General features: G+C 38.0%; 1 protein-coding gene across 1 annotated transcript; it reads right to left on the reverse strand.

Moving 5' to 3' along the window:
- Positions 1-649: 649 nt before the first annotated feature.
- On the reverse strand, positions 650-16,722 carry LOC103134674 (uncharacterized). The gene is made up of 6 exons (XM_007547043.2): positions 16,301-16,722; positions 12,928-13,151; positions 12,035-12,137; positions 11,413-11,508; positions 10,321-10,835; positions 650-7,600 (listed from the first exon to the last, which is right to left on the reverse strand). The coding sequence occupies exons 1-6, from the start codon at positions 16,340-16,342 to the stop codon at positions 6,151-6,153; spliced, it is 2,430 nt and encodes an 809-aa protein (XP_007547105.1). The 5' UTR covers positions 16,343-16,722; the 3' UTR covers positions 650-6,150.
- Positions 16,723-17,038: the final 316 nt, after the last annotated feature.

The following is a 17,038-nucleotide window of genomic DNA, read 5'->3' on the forward strand; positions in this document are numbered from 1 at the left end:
AGGATTTTTGTCAAAAGGGAATTCCAGTCTGTTGATAGATGCTATGTCCACCAGAGGACGCTGTTTGCTGGCCCAATGCCTAGTTCATTCTGGTCTGGATTGTGGAGGAGAGATTATCTATATAGCCATTTCAGCCAATCTTGAGTTTTGGCTGAAATGGCTCTCCATAAATATTATCCTGAACCTTCCAAATATGAATGTATTCAAGATCTCAAAGTGTTGTGTTCAAAATACATCTTGTCTAAATACTTGTCAATGTTTCAAATATATCTTACAGTTGAAATATTTATATATTATAATCTTAACTGATTTAGAAATTGAGAAAATGATTTTAAAATACTTAAATTTAAGTGCAGATAAATGTGACTACCACAGTAATCTAAAGGTCACCAATTAATCCTACAGTTTAGGCTAAAAATATCCATATCCAATTCTTTTTTAAATCAGTTTTTATTTACATTTTATTTAAATATTACATATTGAAAATTGTTAATGACCAGCTTTTTGAATGCTTCCACTGGTATGTAGATGACTTATCTATGGCGAAGTCGTGTTTTTGAGTATGGAAGGCCTTCTTAATCTTTATCTCCTCAGATTCTAAGCGTTTTAAAATCAGAAATAGTGTGCAACATAAAAACCCAAAACAGTGTCATAGCTAATTAAAATCTCTTTATTACAATCACATGTACATAATCATATTTCAAAAAGCTTGCCGTAGTGAAAAGTACCCTTGCACAGACAGATGGGGTTGGTGTTGCAGGCTGGATGGAGGGATTGTCAGATGGAGTAGAACAAGTGTTTTTCGTTCCCCAGCAGCAAGTGTCTCCGCTCCAGTGTGCTTTTAATTTCACATCACATGAGGACAGCAGCGCTATTTTCAGCCATCCGTGTCCTTGTGTAACGTAAGCAAAGAGGGTGAAGGGGGGTGGGCGTCTAGGAAAATTTCTCTCTTCGTCATCCATTATTCAGACTGCTTGAATCACAACCGAGAGAGAAAAGAACATGGGAATAAACACAGTGGATGTAAGATTCTAAGTCTTTACTCACTGAGTGCTGTTCAATTAGCCACCCGGGATTTTGTTTTCCTTAAAGTAAATAGATAAAAATCAAATGTTAAAGCAACCTAAAAATAGATAGCTTACACAAAGACTGGAAGAAGGGCAATGTTAGATGGAATGAACTCAATCCAGAGACGACAGTAAAATAACCTGGTGCCACTGTTCACTCACAATTTGCTTGTCTGGACTTTTTCAGGTATTCAGCAAACAGTTCCCTTCACACACACCTTGTAAAGATGTGGGAAAAAACCTTAAAATAAATAAATACATATTAGTAAAGCGGCATCTCACATAAAGACGTTTTGAAAAATTAAAATCTTTAATTTAAGTACATTTAACCTGAAGGTTAAAAAAAAATCCCGTGCTAAGAACTGTGTGTCATTTTTTAAGAAAACAACAGCATCAAAATGATTGACATCCTTAAAAGTTACCATTGGCTTCCTATTTTTCTGGGATATAAATATGAAGTGGAACATGGGTCCGATTCTCTTAAGCCACTCTTCAAAATGGCAGATGTGTGGGGATTTTGACAAGCTAGTAAATGGTTTTAAGAAAAATCACTGCTTGCCCAAACATGGCAGTCACCACGTTTCTAACAGTTTATTTAAGGCGCACACATTTTTACCAAGGTGTGAGTGAACATGGGGTTTAGGTTATTTAAAATGAAAGGAGAATAAAGAATAAATGGATTCCACTTAATTGTCGCTTAATTTTAGGAACAGATGACATATGAATGAATGAAAGAATGAATTAGGATATGTGTGCCAATGAGACTCATGAGATTAAAAACTTTTTAAAAGTAACGTTTTAGTGGATATTAAACACACTTTTCATTCTATATTCAGAATCTTTTTCATTGGTCTGATGTAACTTTCTAATTTTAAATGTTGTGTTTTCATCATCTGTAAGCAGAAGATCATAATAATTGGCAGAAAATAAATGACTATGACTATGCAGCATCATTGCTGATGTATATTTAATGTTTCCTCCCACATGGCAGATTTAGACTTAAAATAGATTTTTATTTAAACAAGAAGTTCTTTTCTAATTGGAAATAGCGCTGACATTTACAAAAAGAAAATAAGATGGGGAGGGGAACATTTCTGGGGGAAACATAGTTTTGTTTTCATTTTAGCAAGAAATGCTGTGTTAAGAAGAAAAAAACTACACCAATGTTTGAATTTTTTGGTCAAATTCAAACAAAACTAAATCTGCCAGCCGTATGAACAATTATTGACTTAACCATAAACAAAAAGATTTACCCTCACAAAATGTGTACCAGTACCTTCTTTCTTTTAGCATTATGTTTAAGTGACTAATCTTTTCAGAAAGAGATTTGTGTTGCAGTTTCACATACTGCATAAAAGAGGTTGTGTGAAGTTTTCTTTGTAATGGTTATGCAACAAATAGAAAAAAAAAGTAGCGAATATAACAGTTTCACGAAAGCAAGGACAATGAAGTGACACAATTTAGCTTTTTGAAGCTAAAGTTGGCAGCAAGAACAATGTCAAATATAACTTAAATTGTTTGAAATTGACTTCACTTGCAGATTTCTGACAAATTTTCCAGAAAAATAAGATAGCTTGTCATATATCTATATTCCCTGGGACATGGCTTCAAACCATCTGTTTCATCATGCAGTCATGTCATGAATTTAGACATCTTCCAAAATTTTGATCAAAAATAGGGTAAAAAAAAAAAAGCATATTTTTTTCCCCCCATGTTCTCATTTCCATTACTATCATAAAATAGCTAACATCCATATATGGAGAGAATAAATTAAAAATAAAAACATCATCAACCTCATTCCAAACAGTCAGATGCACAAAATCTCTCAAAATCATACCTGAAAACTAGAATTTCTCTTTACATTACACAACCTATGGAGAGCACTCTTAAGTTTTAGAAACAAACAAAAATACCATCTATGAACAAGGACATATGATGTTTTAAATATTCTGATGATACAATTTTTATCCCTGCGCTGTATATACAGCCTCCACAACACAGCTATAAGTCTACAGAATCACATGATAAACCACTGGAGGCATCAGATGGCACCATCATATCCTCAAACTCTACCCTCAGTCGCACTGTGTGACAAAATCAATATGTACATGTCATAATGACACAAAACAACAGTAAATTCAATTTCAAAAATCCATTTAAAGAGACAATAATATTTATATAGTGTGTTCTCCTCATAAGAAAAGTAAATGAAAATATCACTAGCTTTTAAATGACTTAACTAGCATTAAAATATTTAAAGATCATTAAAACTGTCCACGTTTGTTTTGAAACCATCACAAGAAAAATATTGAAATATGTCCAACACAACCACAATAAACTACTTTTTTCCTCCATAAATCACTATGATAGTTTATAAAGAAAACATCAACAAAGACTGTCATTCTATCTACAGTTGTTCCACTGGCCTAAGTCCCTGGTACAGAAAGGTAGGGAAAACTTTTTATATAAAAATGATGTGCAAAAAGTTTTTTTTTCTTCTTAGGTCCCTTCCACGGAAAACACTGTAAATATCTGTGTGACCTTAGCTGTTGCCACTGCAAACTCCAAGATTACTGTGCACTTGTGATGTCTTATCACTTTGTGCATCCATTTTGATTTAAAACAAATTACTGCATTCGCTGAAAAGCCGACACCATGGTTACCTTGACAAAACTAACTTGAGGTATTATTGCACTTGTTCCTGAACTACGGACCTGTCACCAGCTTGAAGTGGAATGTCTCTTGAGCTCTACCTGCAGAGCAGACACTGCGGACATCAGCACATCCTCCCTTATGTAAGGTGTATCAGAGTTCTGCTGTCCTTTCTCAAAAAACCCCTTCTCCTCAGGATTTGAGTAAACATGCATAAACAGTTTTATGCGTAGATCTGTAAACATCCTGCCGATTTTAAAATTCCTGGCAGTAAAGGAGAGCCATGACACGTGGTAGACTAACTACTCTATGCTGCATTCATGTCTCTGAATTAACAGTTTTCTACTCAAGTAGAAATATTCAATAAAATATTAGTGGTATGTAGTTATTTTTCTAATTCTGGCAGATCCCAGATCAGTTGCAGCAATGCATTTAGTTTTAAATCGCTGGTAAAAGATGCTGGTTGCTGAAAATAGCAGGAGCAGCAAGTGACATGATAATTATAATATTAACAATTAACGCTACTAATAGTGTAATCCTAGTAATTAACATTTATATCAGTCCTGACAGAAGGTTCTAATTAAGAGATAAATAAAAACGGTGATCGGTGTAACACTACTTTTACTAATGAGTGCTTTGACTCCAAATCACTTAATTAGGTTTCTTAAAGTGGGGAATATTTGCTGTCATATGCATGTTATTTTAGATTGAAATTAAGTAACATGAGTGCAGCATAAAGTCCTGACCAAGCACTGCAGCATATTATTTAACAGATTAAAGTTGAGCATCATACCTTCTACATGAAAAACTGTTGCTTACCACTAATCCACGCACTTTTATTCTTGTTGCACAAAATCATACTGATTATTTTTTAACAAACTGTTACTATCTGAAAAAGGCTAAATTTTTCAAGATTTTGTATCAAATCTCCAAGCTGTCATTGTCTGCTTTGCTACAGTTGATTTGTGTCCTTGCCTTTGATATAAAAGGAATTTGTGATTTGTTTTAAGTGCACAGACAAGAAAATACACCTAGAATAGTATTGCTTTCCAAATATCCCATGGCCTGTTAGAGGTTCAAACCCAAATATTTGTAAATGTTTAAAAAAAATCCAGTAAAATATACTTAGCATTGGATGTAGCATGAATCACATGGTGCAAACACACACCGGCTCATATGACCTTGCTCATTTGTTTGTCATTTCAAGCGTCATGCACTGACTCACACATTTTGTCCGGAGTGCTGTACAGTGGTCACACACCCACACGTAAAGCTATCAGTTGAGGTGATGCAAAGCAATGAGAGTAAAGTTTTCCCTTTCAGACATATATGCTAACAGAACAATACAACAATTGTGTGAAGTATCTTGCCTCCTGTCTTCCGCAGAGAGATTAGAGAATGGATGTCAGTTTTATCTTTGCACTTCAGATACTGGAGGTAATTAGTTAATAAATAAAGTCCCTTAAGACTTTACTGACAGCCCATAATCCACTAAAAATGTCACCGGAAAAATAATATTTGACAATATGTGAAAACAGTCAAGCAGTGATGGTTCTTGCATTAATTGAGCCCTGGGGAAGCCTGTCTATCTACACCTCACGTCAAACCCCCACTGCTGGATAGAGTTGTATAGTTTTACTTCTTATGTTCCTTTTCGTAGAAATCTATCAATCCTACTCATTTTGTAAAGCAACCATTAAACAAATTGTGTTTCTAAGAGTTTGTATCAAGGTAGAGTAACACAGTTCAGGTTTTTTAATACTGTAAACTTTACATAAATAGCCTTTTAATTTTGCTCTAGATTGAAAGCTGGGAATCAGACACCAACCAGCATTATTATCAGCATCTGCACTGCCCATTTGACTGTACATGCAGAAATCAATATAAATCTGGTTTGATTAGAACTGACATGCTTTTTTGTAGTTAGGTGCTCCTGACAACTCAGTACCCAGTGCCTGGGCATTGAACCATATCACAATTATCAAAACATCCACTGCAGCCACTCTTATCGGGATATTGAAGTGCAGTGGAAAAATAACTGAATTGAGGGTGGCTGTCAGAGTTTTTGGTATTTCCTGTTTTAAAAACAGTGTTATAAACCCACCGATGATTCCAAACATGTCTAATTGAAGTGACGTAAGAAACTCAAGGCAGCTTTATATCTTCAGTTCCATTGGGTGAATGACACCTTCCTGGAATGGACTGAAGAGACATTGGTGATTTTCTTTCACATTGTTTGTTTTCACTCCAAGTCTAAATGGGCCTTCCACCAATCCCAAACTCTCTTCCTCTACTAGATGCCTACTTCAGCTGACATCCATGTTCTTGTCTAACTCTGAGAAAGACAGAACAAGCAGATTCACATAATATTATATCATTAGTTTAACATCACACACACTCAGAGGTTAAACTAAACATTGTGTCTGTGCAGTTAGACAGTGGTGACTGTCAACAAGGAGCTTGGACACAACATGTCCTCCTGGTTGTCCAACCTGGTCCCATGAGTCAGCAGCTCCTCTACGGTTGTCCAGTCATCCAACAGCTTTCTGTTCCTCAGACGACTCAGCTTCCGTTGACTCAGCTCCAGGACAGTTTTGCATCGCCCCTCAGCAAACGGTCCAACTCCCCTGCTTTCTATTAAGCCTCCGTCTCCTATAGACGCTGCTCCCCGGCTAACAGCTTCTCGTAAAGGTCCGCCTCTGGCCAGCAGCTGTTGCTGCTTTTGCTCCCGAGCCAACAGGAAGTGTTCTCTCCTCTCTGTTCGACTCCAGTAGCGACCCAGCAGCATGTCAGTGTTGTTCTCTTCATCAGTACTCATTCCACTCCGTTCATCTGCCAGCTGATGAGCTCGATCTCTGAGCAACTGGCTCCTTGTGACTCGTGAGGTTGTGTTAGGTCTAGAGCTTGGGTTAGGTTTTGCCTGCAGACCGGAACCGGCATTGTGACTTGAGTTTGCATTTATTTGTCCATTCTTTGCCTCACATTCAGCAGAAGTTCCAACTCCTGTGTGGCCCTCCAAAGTGCTGTAGAGACCTCTACCTCCTCCACCTCCATAGGACTGACGACTGGCCGGCTTTGGCCAGGTGTCGTTGACGTCTCCCGCCTGCAGTGGGAGGACATGACTCTGGAGGTGCTGCTGTTCTCTAGCTCTGCTCCTTTCCAGCTCCAGTTGCCTCTCTCTTTCCTTCTCCTCCTGGAGATTTGTCTCTCTTTCCCTCTCCATCTCTCTTTCAATTTCTCTTTCCCTTTCAATCTCCTTTTCCTTTTGTAGTTGTCTCTTTTGTTCCAGTTCCCTCTCCATCTCCCTCTCTCTTTCTGCCATCGCTGGCTCAGGCATTAAGCTTCTATCTTGAGTGTGCCACCAGTCATTTTGTGTGATCTGACCACCCGAGTTGTCATAGCATCGCTCACTGGTGTTGGTGCCCCTGACGTGTCCCAAAGCAGCCGGGTGTTGTTGGGGTGATAGGGCCATGCCTGTTGGGTGGGAAGCCATCACACCAGCATCTAGCTCACCTTCCTCTGGCAGGCCTGGTGGAAGGACGTTGTGTGGAGTGACACCTCCACAGTAGTGCAGAGTTGCAGCACAGTAGGAAGGTGATGCTGGGTGGCTGGCCCGGCGGCGGTATTCCTGCGGAGGCGGTCGATGGTGTAGGGTTCTGCTCCTCCTCAGCATGCCTACTGAGCTTGAACCCTGGTGGTTGTACTGCTGCTGCATGGGTATTTGTGGTCTTCGATGGCTGGAGGGTGTGCTGCAGGTGGAGAGGACTGGGGCATTTATACGTGGGACTGCGGTGTGAGAGGGGTTGAAGAGAGCGCCGCTGCTAGAGCTGTGGCGGTTCAGACAGGGTCGGTCAGCTTTATGGAACTGGACCGATGAAACCCTGGAAATGAAATTGTTCTAGTTAACTGATGCGACAACATGTGCAGCTGAAATCATGTTTCCATACACATCGTAAAAAGACATAGCCATTTCTTTAACTATCACCATCAGCACTGGATCAGAAAGAAAAAAAAACATATCAGTTGAAATTACTGACATTTGTATTTGTGAAATTAAAATTAATAAAAGGAATTTCTCTTTAGAAATGAATTTATTTTCTTTAAAATCTGAAGTTTACAGCTGAAGTTTACATACAATTTGAAACTAGATCCCGCTGGCTTTCAACTCCAGCGGGATCTAGTTTTAAATTGTATGTTTTTGTTTTGAAACTGTAAGTTTTTATTTTTTTTATTGTTATGTTGTGTTTTGATGTACAGCACTTTGTATCAGCTGTGGTTGTTTTAAAGTGCTTTACAAATAAAGTTGGTATGGTATGGTATGCACTAAGGTCTATGGCTTTAAAGCTGCAGTATGTAACTTTTTGATGAAACTATTACTATGTAGTGACAGTACAAATAATCAGTGAAAGAAATTGAGCTCCTATGCTTTCCCAGTTCTCCCAGTGCTAACTAGAAACAACCAATCAGAGCCAGGAGGCGAGTCTTGGTGCTGTCAATCAGACCTCCTTCTGGCTTTGATTGGTTATTTTTTGTCTGGCGTGATGCATTTTTTCAGACAATAGTAGTTCAAGGAGGTGTATGACCATTTGTATGACAGTATGTTATGAGACCGATTAACTGTCGTATACTGTCACAACACAGTGACAGTTTTATCATACACACACATATATATATATTCTTTAAAAAATTTCATACTGCAACTTTAAACAACTTGGGAAAGCTTGTTGCCTGACATTAAGTTAAAAACAAGATATCTGTGGACTTCCAAAAATCTGCATCCTCCTTTGAATTTTCAGATGCCTGAATCTGCACTATTCACCTACTCATAAAAATAATAATCAAGAATAAACCCCATGGGAATGTGCAGTCATAATACTATTCAGGAAGGATTCAGATACTTTGTGTTGTGCTGACATAGGCTGGAAGGCTGGTCAGCAAGGAAGAAGCAATTACTCCAAAAGCAACATTAAAAAAGATAGGCTTACTGTTGCACCGAGGGAGCAAAGATCTTAATATTGCCAACCATAACCTGTGCTCTGATGACACTTGAAAATTGATAAAAGTTTCACTGTTACATTTGGAGAAAAAAGCCTGAAGGCACCATCCCATTGGGTGGCACTGTTATGTTGATGGGAGGCAAATTACAAATTATATTGCATCTTGAAGAAAGAGCTTTATATGCAAATATGCAAGCAACATTTCAAGACATGAGCTAAGACATTAAATATTGGGTACAAACATGCCTTCTGACTTCACAAAGACCCTACAAGCATGCCTCTAAATTAGTTACAAAGTGATTTTAAAACAAGAAAGTTACTGTTTTGGCTTAACCTTAACCCACAAAGCCATCATGTTGATCTCTTAAAAACTCATAGAAAATGTGTGGACAGAACTCAAATGGTGTGTGCAAACAAGGGGACCTATAAACAGTTCTGTCAGGAGGAATGGGCCAAAATTCTAACGTACTGTTTTTAGAAGCTTAGGAATGGATAGTCAAAACATTTGACTCCAGTCATACAGTTCAAAAGTAATGCTACCAAATACTAAAGAAATACAGGTAAACGTCAGACTTTGACTAAAGTAATACAAAAAACTGTCTTTCATGTAATTCTGGTGTTTGGCAAATGGAAATAAATTTGAATGAGCAGAATAATTCTCAATTGACAGGGCACACATTTTTGATTAATAAAATATATTCTGCTCTATTCATTTGGAAAGCAATGCCAGTGTAAATAGACGGACTCATGAAACATTACATTTTAAATGTGCACAAGTCTTTCCGGTAGGCTCCCTAACACTTATTTAAATACTATGTTACTTTTAAACAAGGCAGCCAATTAACTAATGAATAGTAAAGGAATGTTTTGGTGGTGGACAAAATGAAGTCATGGTTTTGAACACAGGTAACTGAAGGAAAGTTCTATTTTTAAAACAAACACCAATGCGCTGCAAGGCAGGTTGTCCAAAAAATAACTACATGGATGTATGAGCACAGATTTGATATGACAGAATACACAGAGCAAATAAATGCATAAATCTAACATAGGACTACTGAAAAGTCACGATTATAAATGCTGAAAGAGGTGATGGTGATAGTAATTTATGAAAAGTGTGATGACTCATATATGAAAACTTTTGAATTGGTCAGCAGAAAAAGAAACAAAACAACTGATGGAAACATTGACAGAACCTGACTATTGATATATTTTGGGGTAAAAAGTATGAGTAATTGGTAATTGTAATTATTTACCACTAAGTAATGCTTCAGATGAAGGCAAATACAATACTAAAAACACAAGACTCATTCCTGAAGCCATTCTCACTCTAAGGCAAATTTCTATTGTGAAGTGTCATTTTATGGTTTGAAAAATGGACGCAACACTTTCTACTCTTCTGTGCTTTGTTGAACCAAATTAGAAAGCAAGTTTGACAGAACTGTCCTTTTTGTAGCACATGAGCACTGTTACCAGCCTGTCTTAGGTGTGGGGTTTCAAATGATTTCCATGTGATTCACAATTTAAAAAATAAAAAAAAATCATAGTGGATAAGACTGTAATTAAGATCAATGTTACTAATCAATGAAATATTTTTCCCAAATTACCTGAAAAGTCCACGAGGCTGGACATCCATGACTGGCCCAGCTCCATCCTCCATCCCATTTTGCAGGTGCTGACATGGGGGCTGCATCGTCAGGGCCTCTGGTATCGACTCGAGCAGCTCCCTGTGGCTCTTGGGGCAGCTGTCACGCCTCTCGCGTCTCTCGCATGGTTCACCCTGATGTTGCATCCTGGCATTGTACAGACGCATCCTCTTCTCTAAGAGCCTTTGGAAGTGCCTGAACTCACCGGTGCTAACACTGTAGAAGCCTGAATCGCTGAGCTCCGAGGAGATGAAAGACTCTGAGGACGGAGAGCCCCCACCTCCGAACCCCCCACACCCAGCAGTGGCAAAGTTCCCATGAGGATGACAGTCTTCCAGACCTCCCTCCTCTGTCTCCAGCCCTGAGAGATCACCCTGATGGAGGGAGCCATCTGTCCAGCCCAGACCACTGTCCAACTCATGGTGAAGGGGCATGTAACCCAATGGCTTCTCCAGGATGAAGTCCTCATCGTCAGTCTACAAGACAAGAGATGCTCATTCTAAAGGACAGTTCACAAACAGGCAAATCAGAAGCTAAAAATAACTGCATGTTGCATGTGTAGTTCCTCAATACAAACTGGATGAGTTTGTGGAACAATAGGATGCCAAAAACTCAGAAAGATTGTTTTGTTGTTTTAGTAAAGCAAGAAGGTCTCCAAAATCTAAGAATTACTCCAACAATCAACATGTTTAGACATGTTTAGACTCCTTGTGTTGTCTAATCTCCAGCCTATAAATTCTTGCAAATTTCTTTGTTCTAGTTTTAAAGAAATTATATTTAAAATTTCTTAAAGTACCAGTTCATTGTTGTCACACAGTTACAAATGAGCAGGGCAGTTGTTGAAGGTTTTAATTGCATCTCACACTCCAAAGCAGTGGAATCAGTTCTCAGGGGCCATGTTTTAATTCTTCCCCTAATTCAACACACCTGAATCAAATGGTAGTTCAACAGCAGGATTCTGGAGAACTTTATGACATGCTGTGATATTGGTTTTGGAATAGAATGGAGACTGTGAGTAGAAAATGTCACTAAAAAAGGTAAGATTGCAGATACCTGGCTGTGGCAGGTTGTTGGTTCATCTAAGTCAGGATTGCAACATCCCATCAGGCAATTCTTCCTTTTTTGTCGACGTCTGGCGAGTTCGAGATCCTAAAGAATTTATGCAGTGGAAAATTGGAAATAATTAATGGAATAAACATAAAGAGTACTTTTCTAGGCTTATTTGACTACGTAACACTTTCATACATTATTTCTAAAAACCTCTTCAAGAAATATTTAATCAGAATTCTCTTTTTCTATGAAAACATTGAGTAAAAAAGCTAATAGCCAATATAAAATTGTAGCTTGAAGTCCAGCAAACCGTGGTGGTATAAGGTATTGATTCAAATGACCTGTACATATGCATACCACGCTTTGTTTCTTTTTTTTGTGTGTGTGTGAATAGGTTTTAAGACCACGTCTTTCCTCCACTCACCAGTCATGTGTTACTGTGTTTTGGTCTAATAAATAAAATCCCAGTTATACACACCAACATTTGTGATACTTTTGCAAGGTGCTGTAGAAGATTTCCAACATTGCTTTGATTTCTTTTTATTTTATCCAAGCTGATAAAATGCAGCATATATTCACATCAATGTTTATTTCTTGGAGCTTTTTTTTTTATTGTTCACCTCACCTGATGGTTGATTTCCACAGTGTCCCGTGGTGAGCTAGACATATAGCTGTACCGTCCTCCATCACAGTGATCTTGTGGCAGAGACAGATGGCCATAATAATGTCTGAGAAAAAACAAGATGAACAATTTAGCAGCTTCTGAGACAATTATGTATGTCTTATGAAAGCTGTGGTTAAAGCCTATAAAACGAATCCCAAAACAATCAAACAGTCCTAAATAAATTTAAATGCCAGAGCTTCTGCAATCACAGGATAATAGAGACTAATCTGCTCTGAGTGTTTACGTGTGATTTACATAACTAGTACCCAAATATTTTGCAAAAACTTCAAATATCTTATTGGATATCTTAAAGTGATTGGTGGTTGTCATTCAGTGAAATAAAGTCATTTAAAGCATAATAAATAAGTCATAATTTAACAGCTCTTTATAGAAATGTTTTACTAACATGCAGGCCATTAATTCATTACATATGTTGTGTAGGCCTGTCACAATAATACACAATAATTCATAAATCATTTGATTGCATGATAAATTAAAATAAGCTCAATAACTTCCATTGGTATAAATTATCTCTTTTTTTCCTCTATTTCTACCAAAAACTGGATGATAAAAGTTTTCAGTTTGGTGCTTTGGTGTCAACAAACCTTTATTTTGAAGGACAATTTTATTTACAAAGACTTCAAAATTAATTGTATTTGTTGTTTTATTTATTTAGTCTTCCAGTTCCAGTGTTAAATGTTCATTAGAATTTAAAGTTCACTGATCTTTTAGAATGTGATCTGGCATTATTGTTTTTTGGCATTACCATTATATTACTTAAAAATAGTTTCAAAACAGCAATATTATCGTTTATCACGATAATTTCTGGAGCAATTTATCACAGGCCTGCATACCTGTCTGGGTAGGAGGGGCTAGATGTGTTAATTCCTGCCCCCCTCATTGGAAGAGGTAGGTTGAGGTGCTGCAGGTTGAGCGGCAGGGGTTCCCAGGATCCCCTGTCTCCCTCATTGCCCCGCCTCCTCTGGCCCTTGATTTGCAAGGTGATGGGGCGCTGACTCGCAGCAATAATCCTCAAAGCATCCCGCTGGCTTAGGTGTGCTAGACTCCGCCCACTCATCTGAGTCAAGTGAACAAACACAGATAGGATATTATGGTGGAATGTACATGGCCTTTCCTGGAGGATGATATTATCATTTTTGCTTCAACCAGGGATACACATGAATTAAACTCCAATTGTCACTCTTTTTTTATGATAAATTTGCTATGGATTTATCATAAAACATGAGTTTTAATCTCTGCAACATTTAACTTTAGCAGAATCAGAAGTCACATCATCAAAACGATAGTCATCAGTTATTTGAATGCATGAGGTTGACTGGGTTAGGAAATGTATTTGGCATGTCGTTTTTATGCCCTCATATTATGTCACTAAATAAATCAATAACTTTTCTTTAAAGTTTTCCACAGGAGCACTTTTTTCTCAGTGTCTGACAAACGAACAACATTTGCTCTGCTCTGCTCTATTTCCTCTTCATATGAGTTATTTAAATTACACATCTGCCACATGTCTGCCTTTACCTTGAAATGACTTTTCACTAACTACCCACTAAGCAATAGCCCTGAGGCCAAATATAGATTTCATTAAGACATCAGTTGAAGTTAAACTTATGCAATCCTGATTTAGATTCATATATGTATTTTAGACTGAAGCTGTCTGGTTTAAAAGAAAACTAAAAATTAAAAGGATAAAAACGAAATGTCTGGAAATCATGGAAAAATATTAGGAAGCATGAACTGGAACTTAAAGAATCTAATTTGACTAAATTTCAATCAGTAATCTCATCTTTTTTTCATTGGCAAGCTCAAAAACTAAATTAAACTCCACATTTACAGTGTGGGGTATATATGAGGATAACAAAAATAATATCAGAGGACTGTAAAAAAACTGAATGTTGAAAATTAAGTGAATGAAAACCAATAAACATTTCTTCAATAAAAACAGCAGTGATTGGAATCTTAACTCAGTTTTTCTCTTTTTGAGCTTCCAGTTCAGCAAGCAGAGATTTATGTAACAAAACTAACAGATCTTCATGCCAAGATATCCTGCACAGCGCGCCAGTCTTTGTTTTAAGAAACATTTTTAAATATAATTACATAACTAAATGCTAATTTGGAGGCTCAGACAGGAATAGTTGACAAGTACAGAAGCCAGAATGTAATGCTTTCTACTCTCATGCAGGTTGATTGTAAATCTGGAGGTTTAGAGTCCTTGTCAAATGGCATTTTGACTAAAAATCTGGAGGTTTTTAGTCAAAAAACTCCAGATTTTTTTGATAATTGTTTGTGTTCAAACCATTATCTTAATGGTTTGAACACAATACATGTTGTAAACTGGCAAATGGCGTTTTGATTAAAAATCTGGATTTTTTTTTTTTTCAAAATCTCTTTCTCTTTCTTACCGTTTATTCAGTGTCACATGCTTTAAAGCACTTTGAAATGCCTTGCTGCTGAAATGTGCTGTACAAATAAAATTTGATTGATTGATTGTTTTGAATAACATATTGAGTAAACTTGAGGGAGTCATGACTAATCACATGAGTAAAACTATTCAACACAAAGACAGTGCTGCAAAAATAATAGTTGCCCCTACTTTGAGGGGTCAAACTCTGGAAGGTTTGACCCCTCAAACAGTGATTCTGAAAAAAGATGGGAAAAGAAAAAAAATATATAAGTGACCTACAATACTTAGAGAATCAGTTTAGGCCAGAAAATGTACAGCCAGTTGCCTCAGTAAAGGAACAGTAAGATCTTACCTGTAGTTGAATTATAGAATGTGCTAAAGCTATGCTACAATATCTTTGATAGCACCACCTAAGTGAGTGCCAACACATCCATATATGGCATTGCTTTTGGTACATTTTGCTGCCAAAGCCAATTAAAATTGTTGCTGCTGTATGCAATATTTGTCTATAACATTTTGAGAATGTTATAGGTAAAATACCCTGCATTTCTGCAATCAGTTTGTTCTGGACTCAAAGATAAAGGCAGAATAAATCCGATAACTGCACATTGCACATCACAGTTCTGTGTGTGTGAATCAAGTAAAGGAATCAAGTAAAGGTCAGAATCAAGTAAAGGAAAATATGAGATGATTCTTGCATTTTTTTTTCAAAAAAGGACAAAAAACTCTGAGAAACTGCACAGATGCTTAATCCTCCATTTATCTTCCAAACATTTTTGACTTCTGTGTGTTGTCTTCACACAGTGTAAATACTAATCTTGGCAGTTCCCATTGAAATTATGTGAACTTGGACTTCATAACAAATTTATCCCAGGAACAACTGCTATGAACAGAGTGGGGAATACAGCTTAGCTAATGACCAGATGCTGCTCAGTGGCATCATGGGAATCACTGAGGAATTATTCCAGTTCGGTCATGGATTGTGGGAATCCAGCATCCATCGACGCCTCTGTGCATTTTTTTGGAATGCAAGCTGCCATTTTGAAGGCAGCGTTCATTCCATCATCCTTTTTTTACTATTATCTTAATGGTTTGAATGCAATACATGTTGCAAACTGGCAAAATCATAAGACACAACTGGGCAGCAAGATTCTGTTTCTCTCTGACAGATGGTTGGATTAGGGACACCTGGGCAGCCACAGCGTGTTCATCAAACATGACAAATATGAGTATGTCTCTGTAGGTCTGCAGTGAGGTGTGTTACTTCTGAAAAGCGGCATAACCCTTATTCTGCTTGCTACATATCAGTGCATGCGGCTCAAAAGCCATCGAATTAGACGCATGAACAGCATTGTTAACTCCAGTGCATCAGAACCATGAGTCACCCTCCGCTACATTCAGCTACACACAGACACACACACACGCGTACACGCACACACACAACATGCATACAGCGTGAGCAAAGGAGCACAAAATGGCACCTGTATGTAAAGACGGCGGATGGCAGCAGGATGAGTGGGATTCTTTTGAAGGTGCCAGTGACACAAATGAGACAAAATCTAACATAACTTTGTAAAGAAATGGCATGAACAACTTAACATTGTGTTTAATTGTCTCACATTCAAATGCAAAATCCTGCAGAAATCCCAATGCCTACTTTGAGTCTCATTAAATACACACATACTGACACATCCACAAGCAAAAAGCACAAGCACTGGTGACTCCATTTTATCTAATTCAAATGAGAGCTAATTAAAAATACACAGCAGGATTTCTAGCAGTCAGACAGTTTTTTAATGGCTTACCGTTTGGTCACCCATCCATGGTCCAGAGAGCCAACAGCCCATCTCCACAGCAACAGAAGGCAGCTGCCGAGGGTTTTGGTAAAATCAGCGGCTCTGCTGGTTCCCTTCAGCAGATCGCCTCTTCTGCCTCCTCCTCTTCCTCCGCCTTGCAATCTCTCTCTTTCTTTCTTTTATTCTCTCTCTCTCTCTCTAATCACAGTGCCTTTTCCCCTCAGCTTTTATCCTCAGCTTCTGTTTCCCCACACTTTCATTCAAGCAGGACCTCTTGTTTTCCATCTGTTTCTTCAACATCTCTTGCCACATCTCCTTCAAAAACTGCTTGAAATTTCAACATTCTGCACACAAACAGAGGCACGACATGCATGCATGGCAGCGCTGCAGTCATAAAAAAAATATGCGCAGGCTGACAGTGCGTTCAGAGATGGAGAGGGAAACACACAGCCAGGATGCTGTCTGATTGGTGTCCTTTAAAGAGTCATCAGCCAATCACATGCACTGTTCTCCTTGTGGAGGTTTTCCTCTGTGTCTGAAACTCCTCAGCAAAGCTTCATGCAAGAGGCAGCCTCCACTGCAGTGATACACTCGGCAGCAGGGGAAACACGCTATCAAACTATCCATCTTCTAGCTGCTCAGCTAGGATCTCCCCCTAGCAGATGCATGCTGGGAGATGGAGTGAAGGCATTGTGGCTCTTTCTTGCTTATCGGAATCAACCCGAAAGATGTTCTACTTTGACAAGT

The sequence above is a fragment of the Poecilia formosa genome, unplaced genomic scaffold (assembly GCF_000485575.1).
Source record: "Poecilia formosa unplaced genomic scaffold, Poecilia_formosa-5.1.2 Scaffold18, whole genome shotgun sequence".
In the NCBI taxonomy this organism is placed as follows: Eukaryota; Metazoa; Chordata; class Actinopteri; order Cyprinodontiformes; family Poeciliidae; genus Poecilia; species Poecilia formosa.

Bases quoted from the DNA above. Each gene is read 5' to 3' on its own strand.
- LOC103134674 (XM_007547043.2), bottom strand. From the start codon at position 16,342: ATGGGCTGTTGGCTCTCTGGACCATGGATGGGTGACCAAACG. The intron at 13,152-16,300 runs GTAAGCCATTAA...CACTTGACTCAG, and splicing joins CATGGATGGGTGACCAAACG to ATGAGTGGGCGGAGTCTAGC. The intron at 10,836-11,412 runs GTATCTGCAATC...CTTGTCTTGTAG, and splicing joins CAACAACCTGCCACAGCCAG to ACTGACGATGAGGACTTCAT.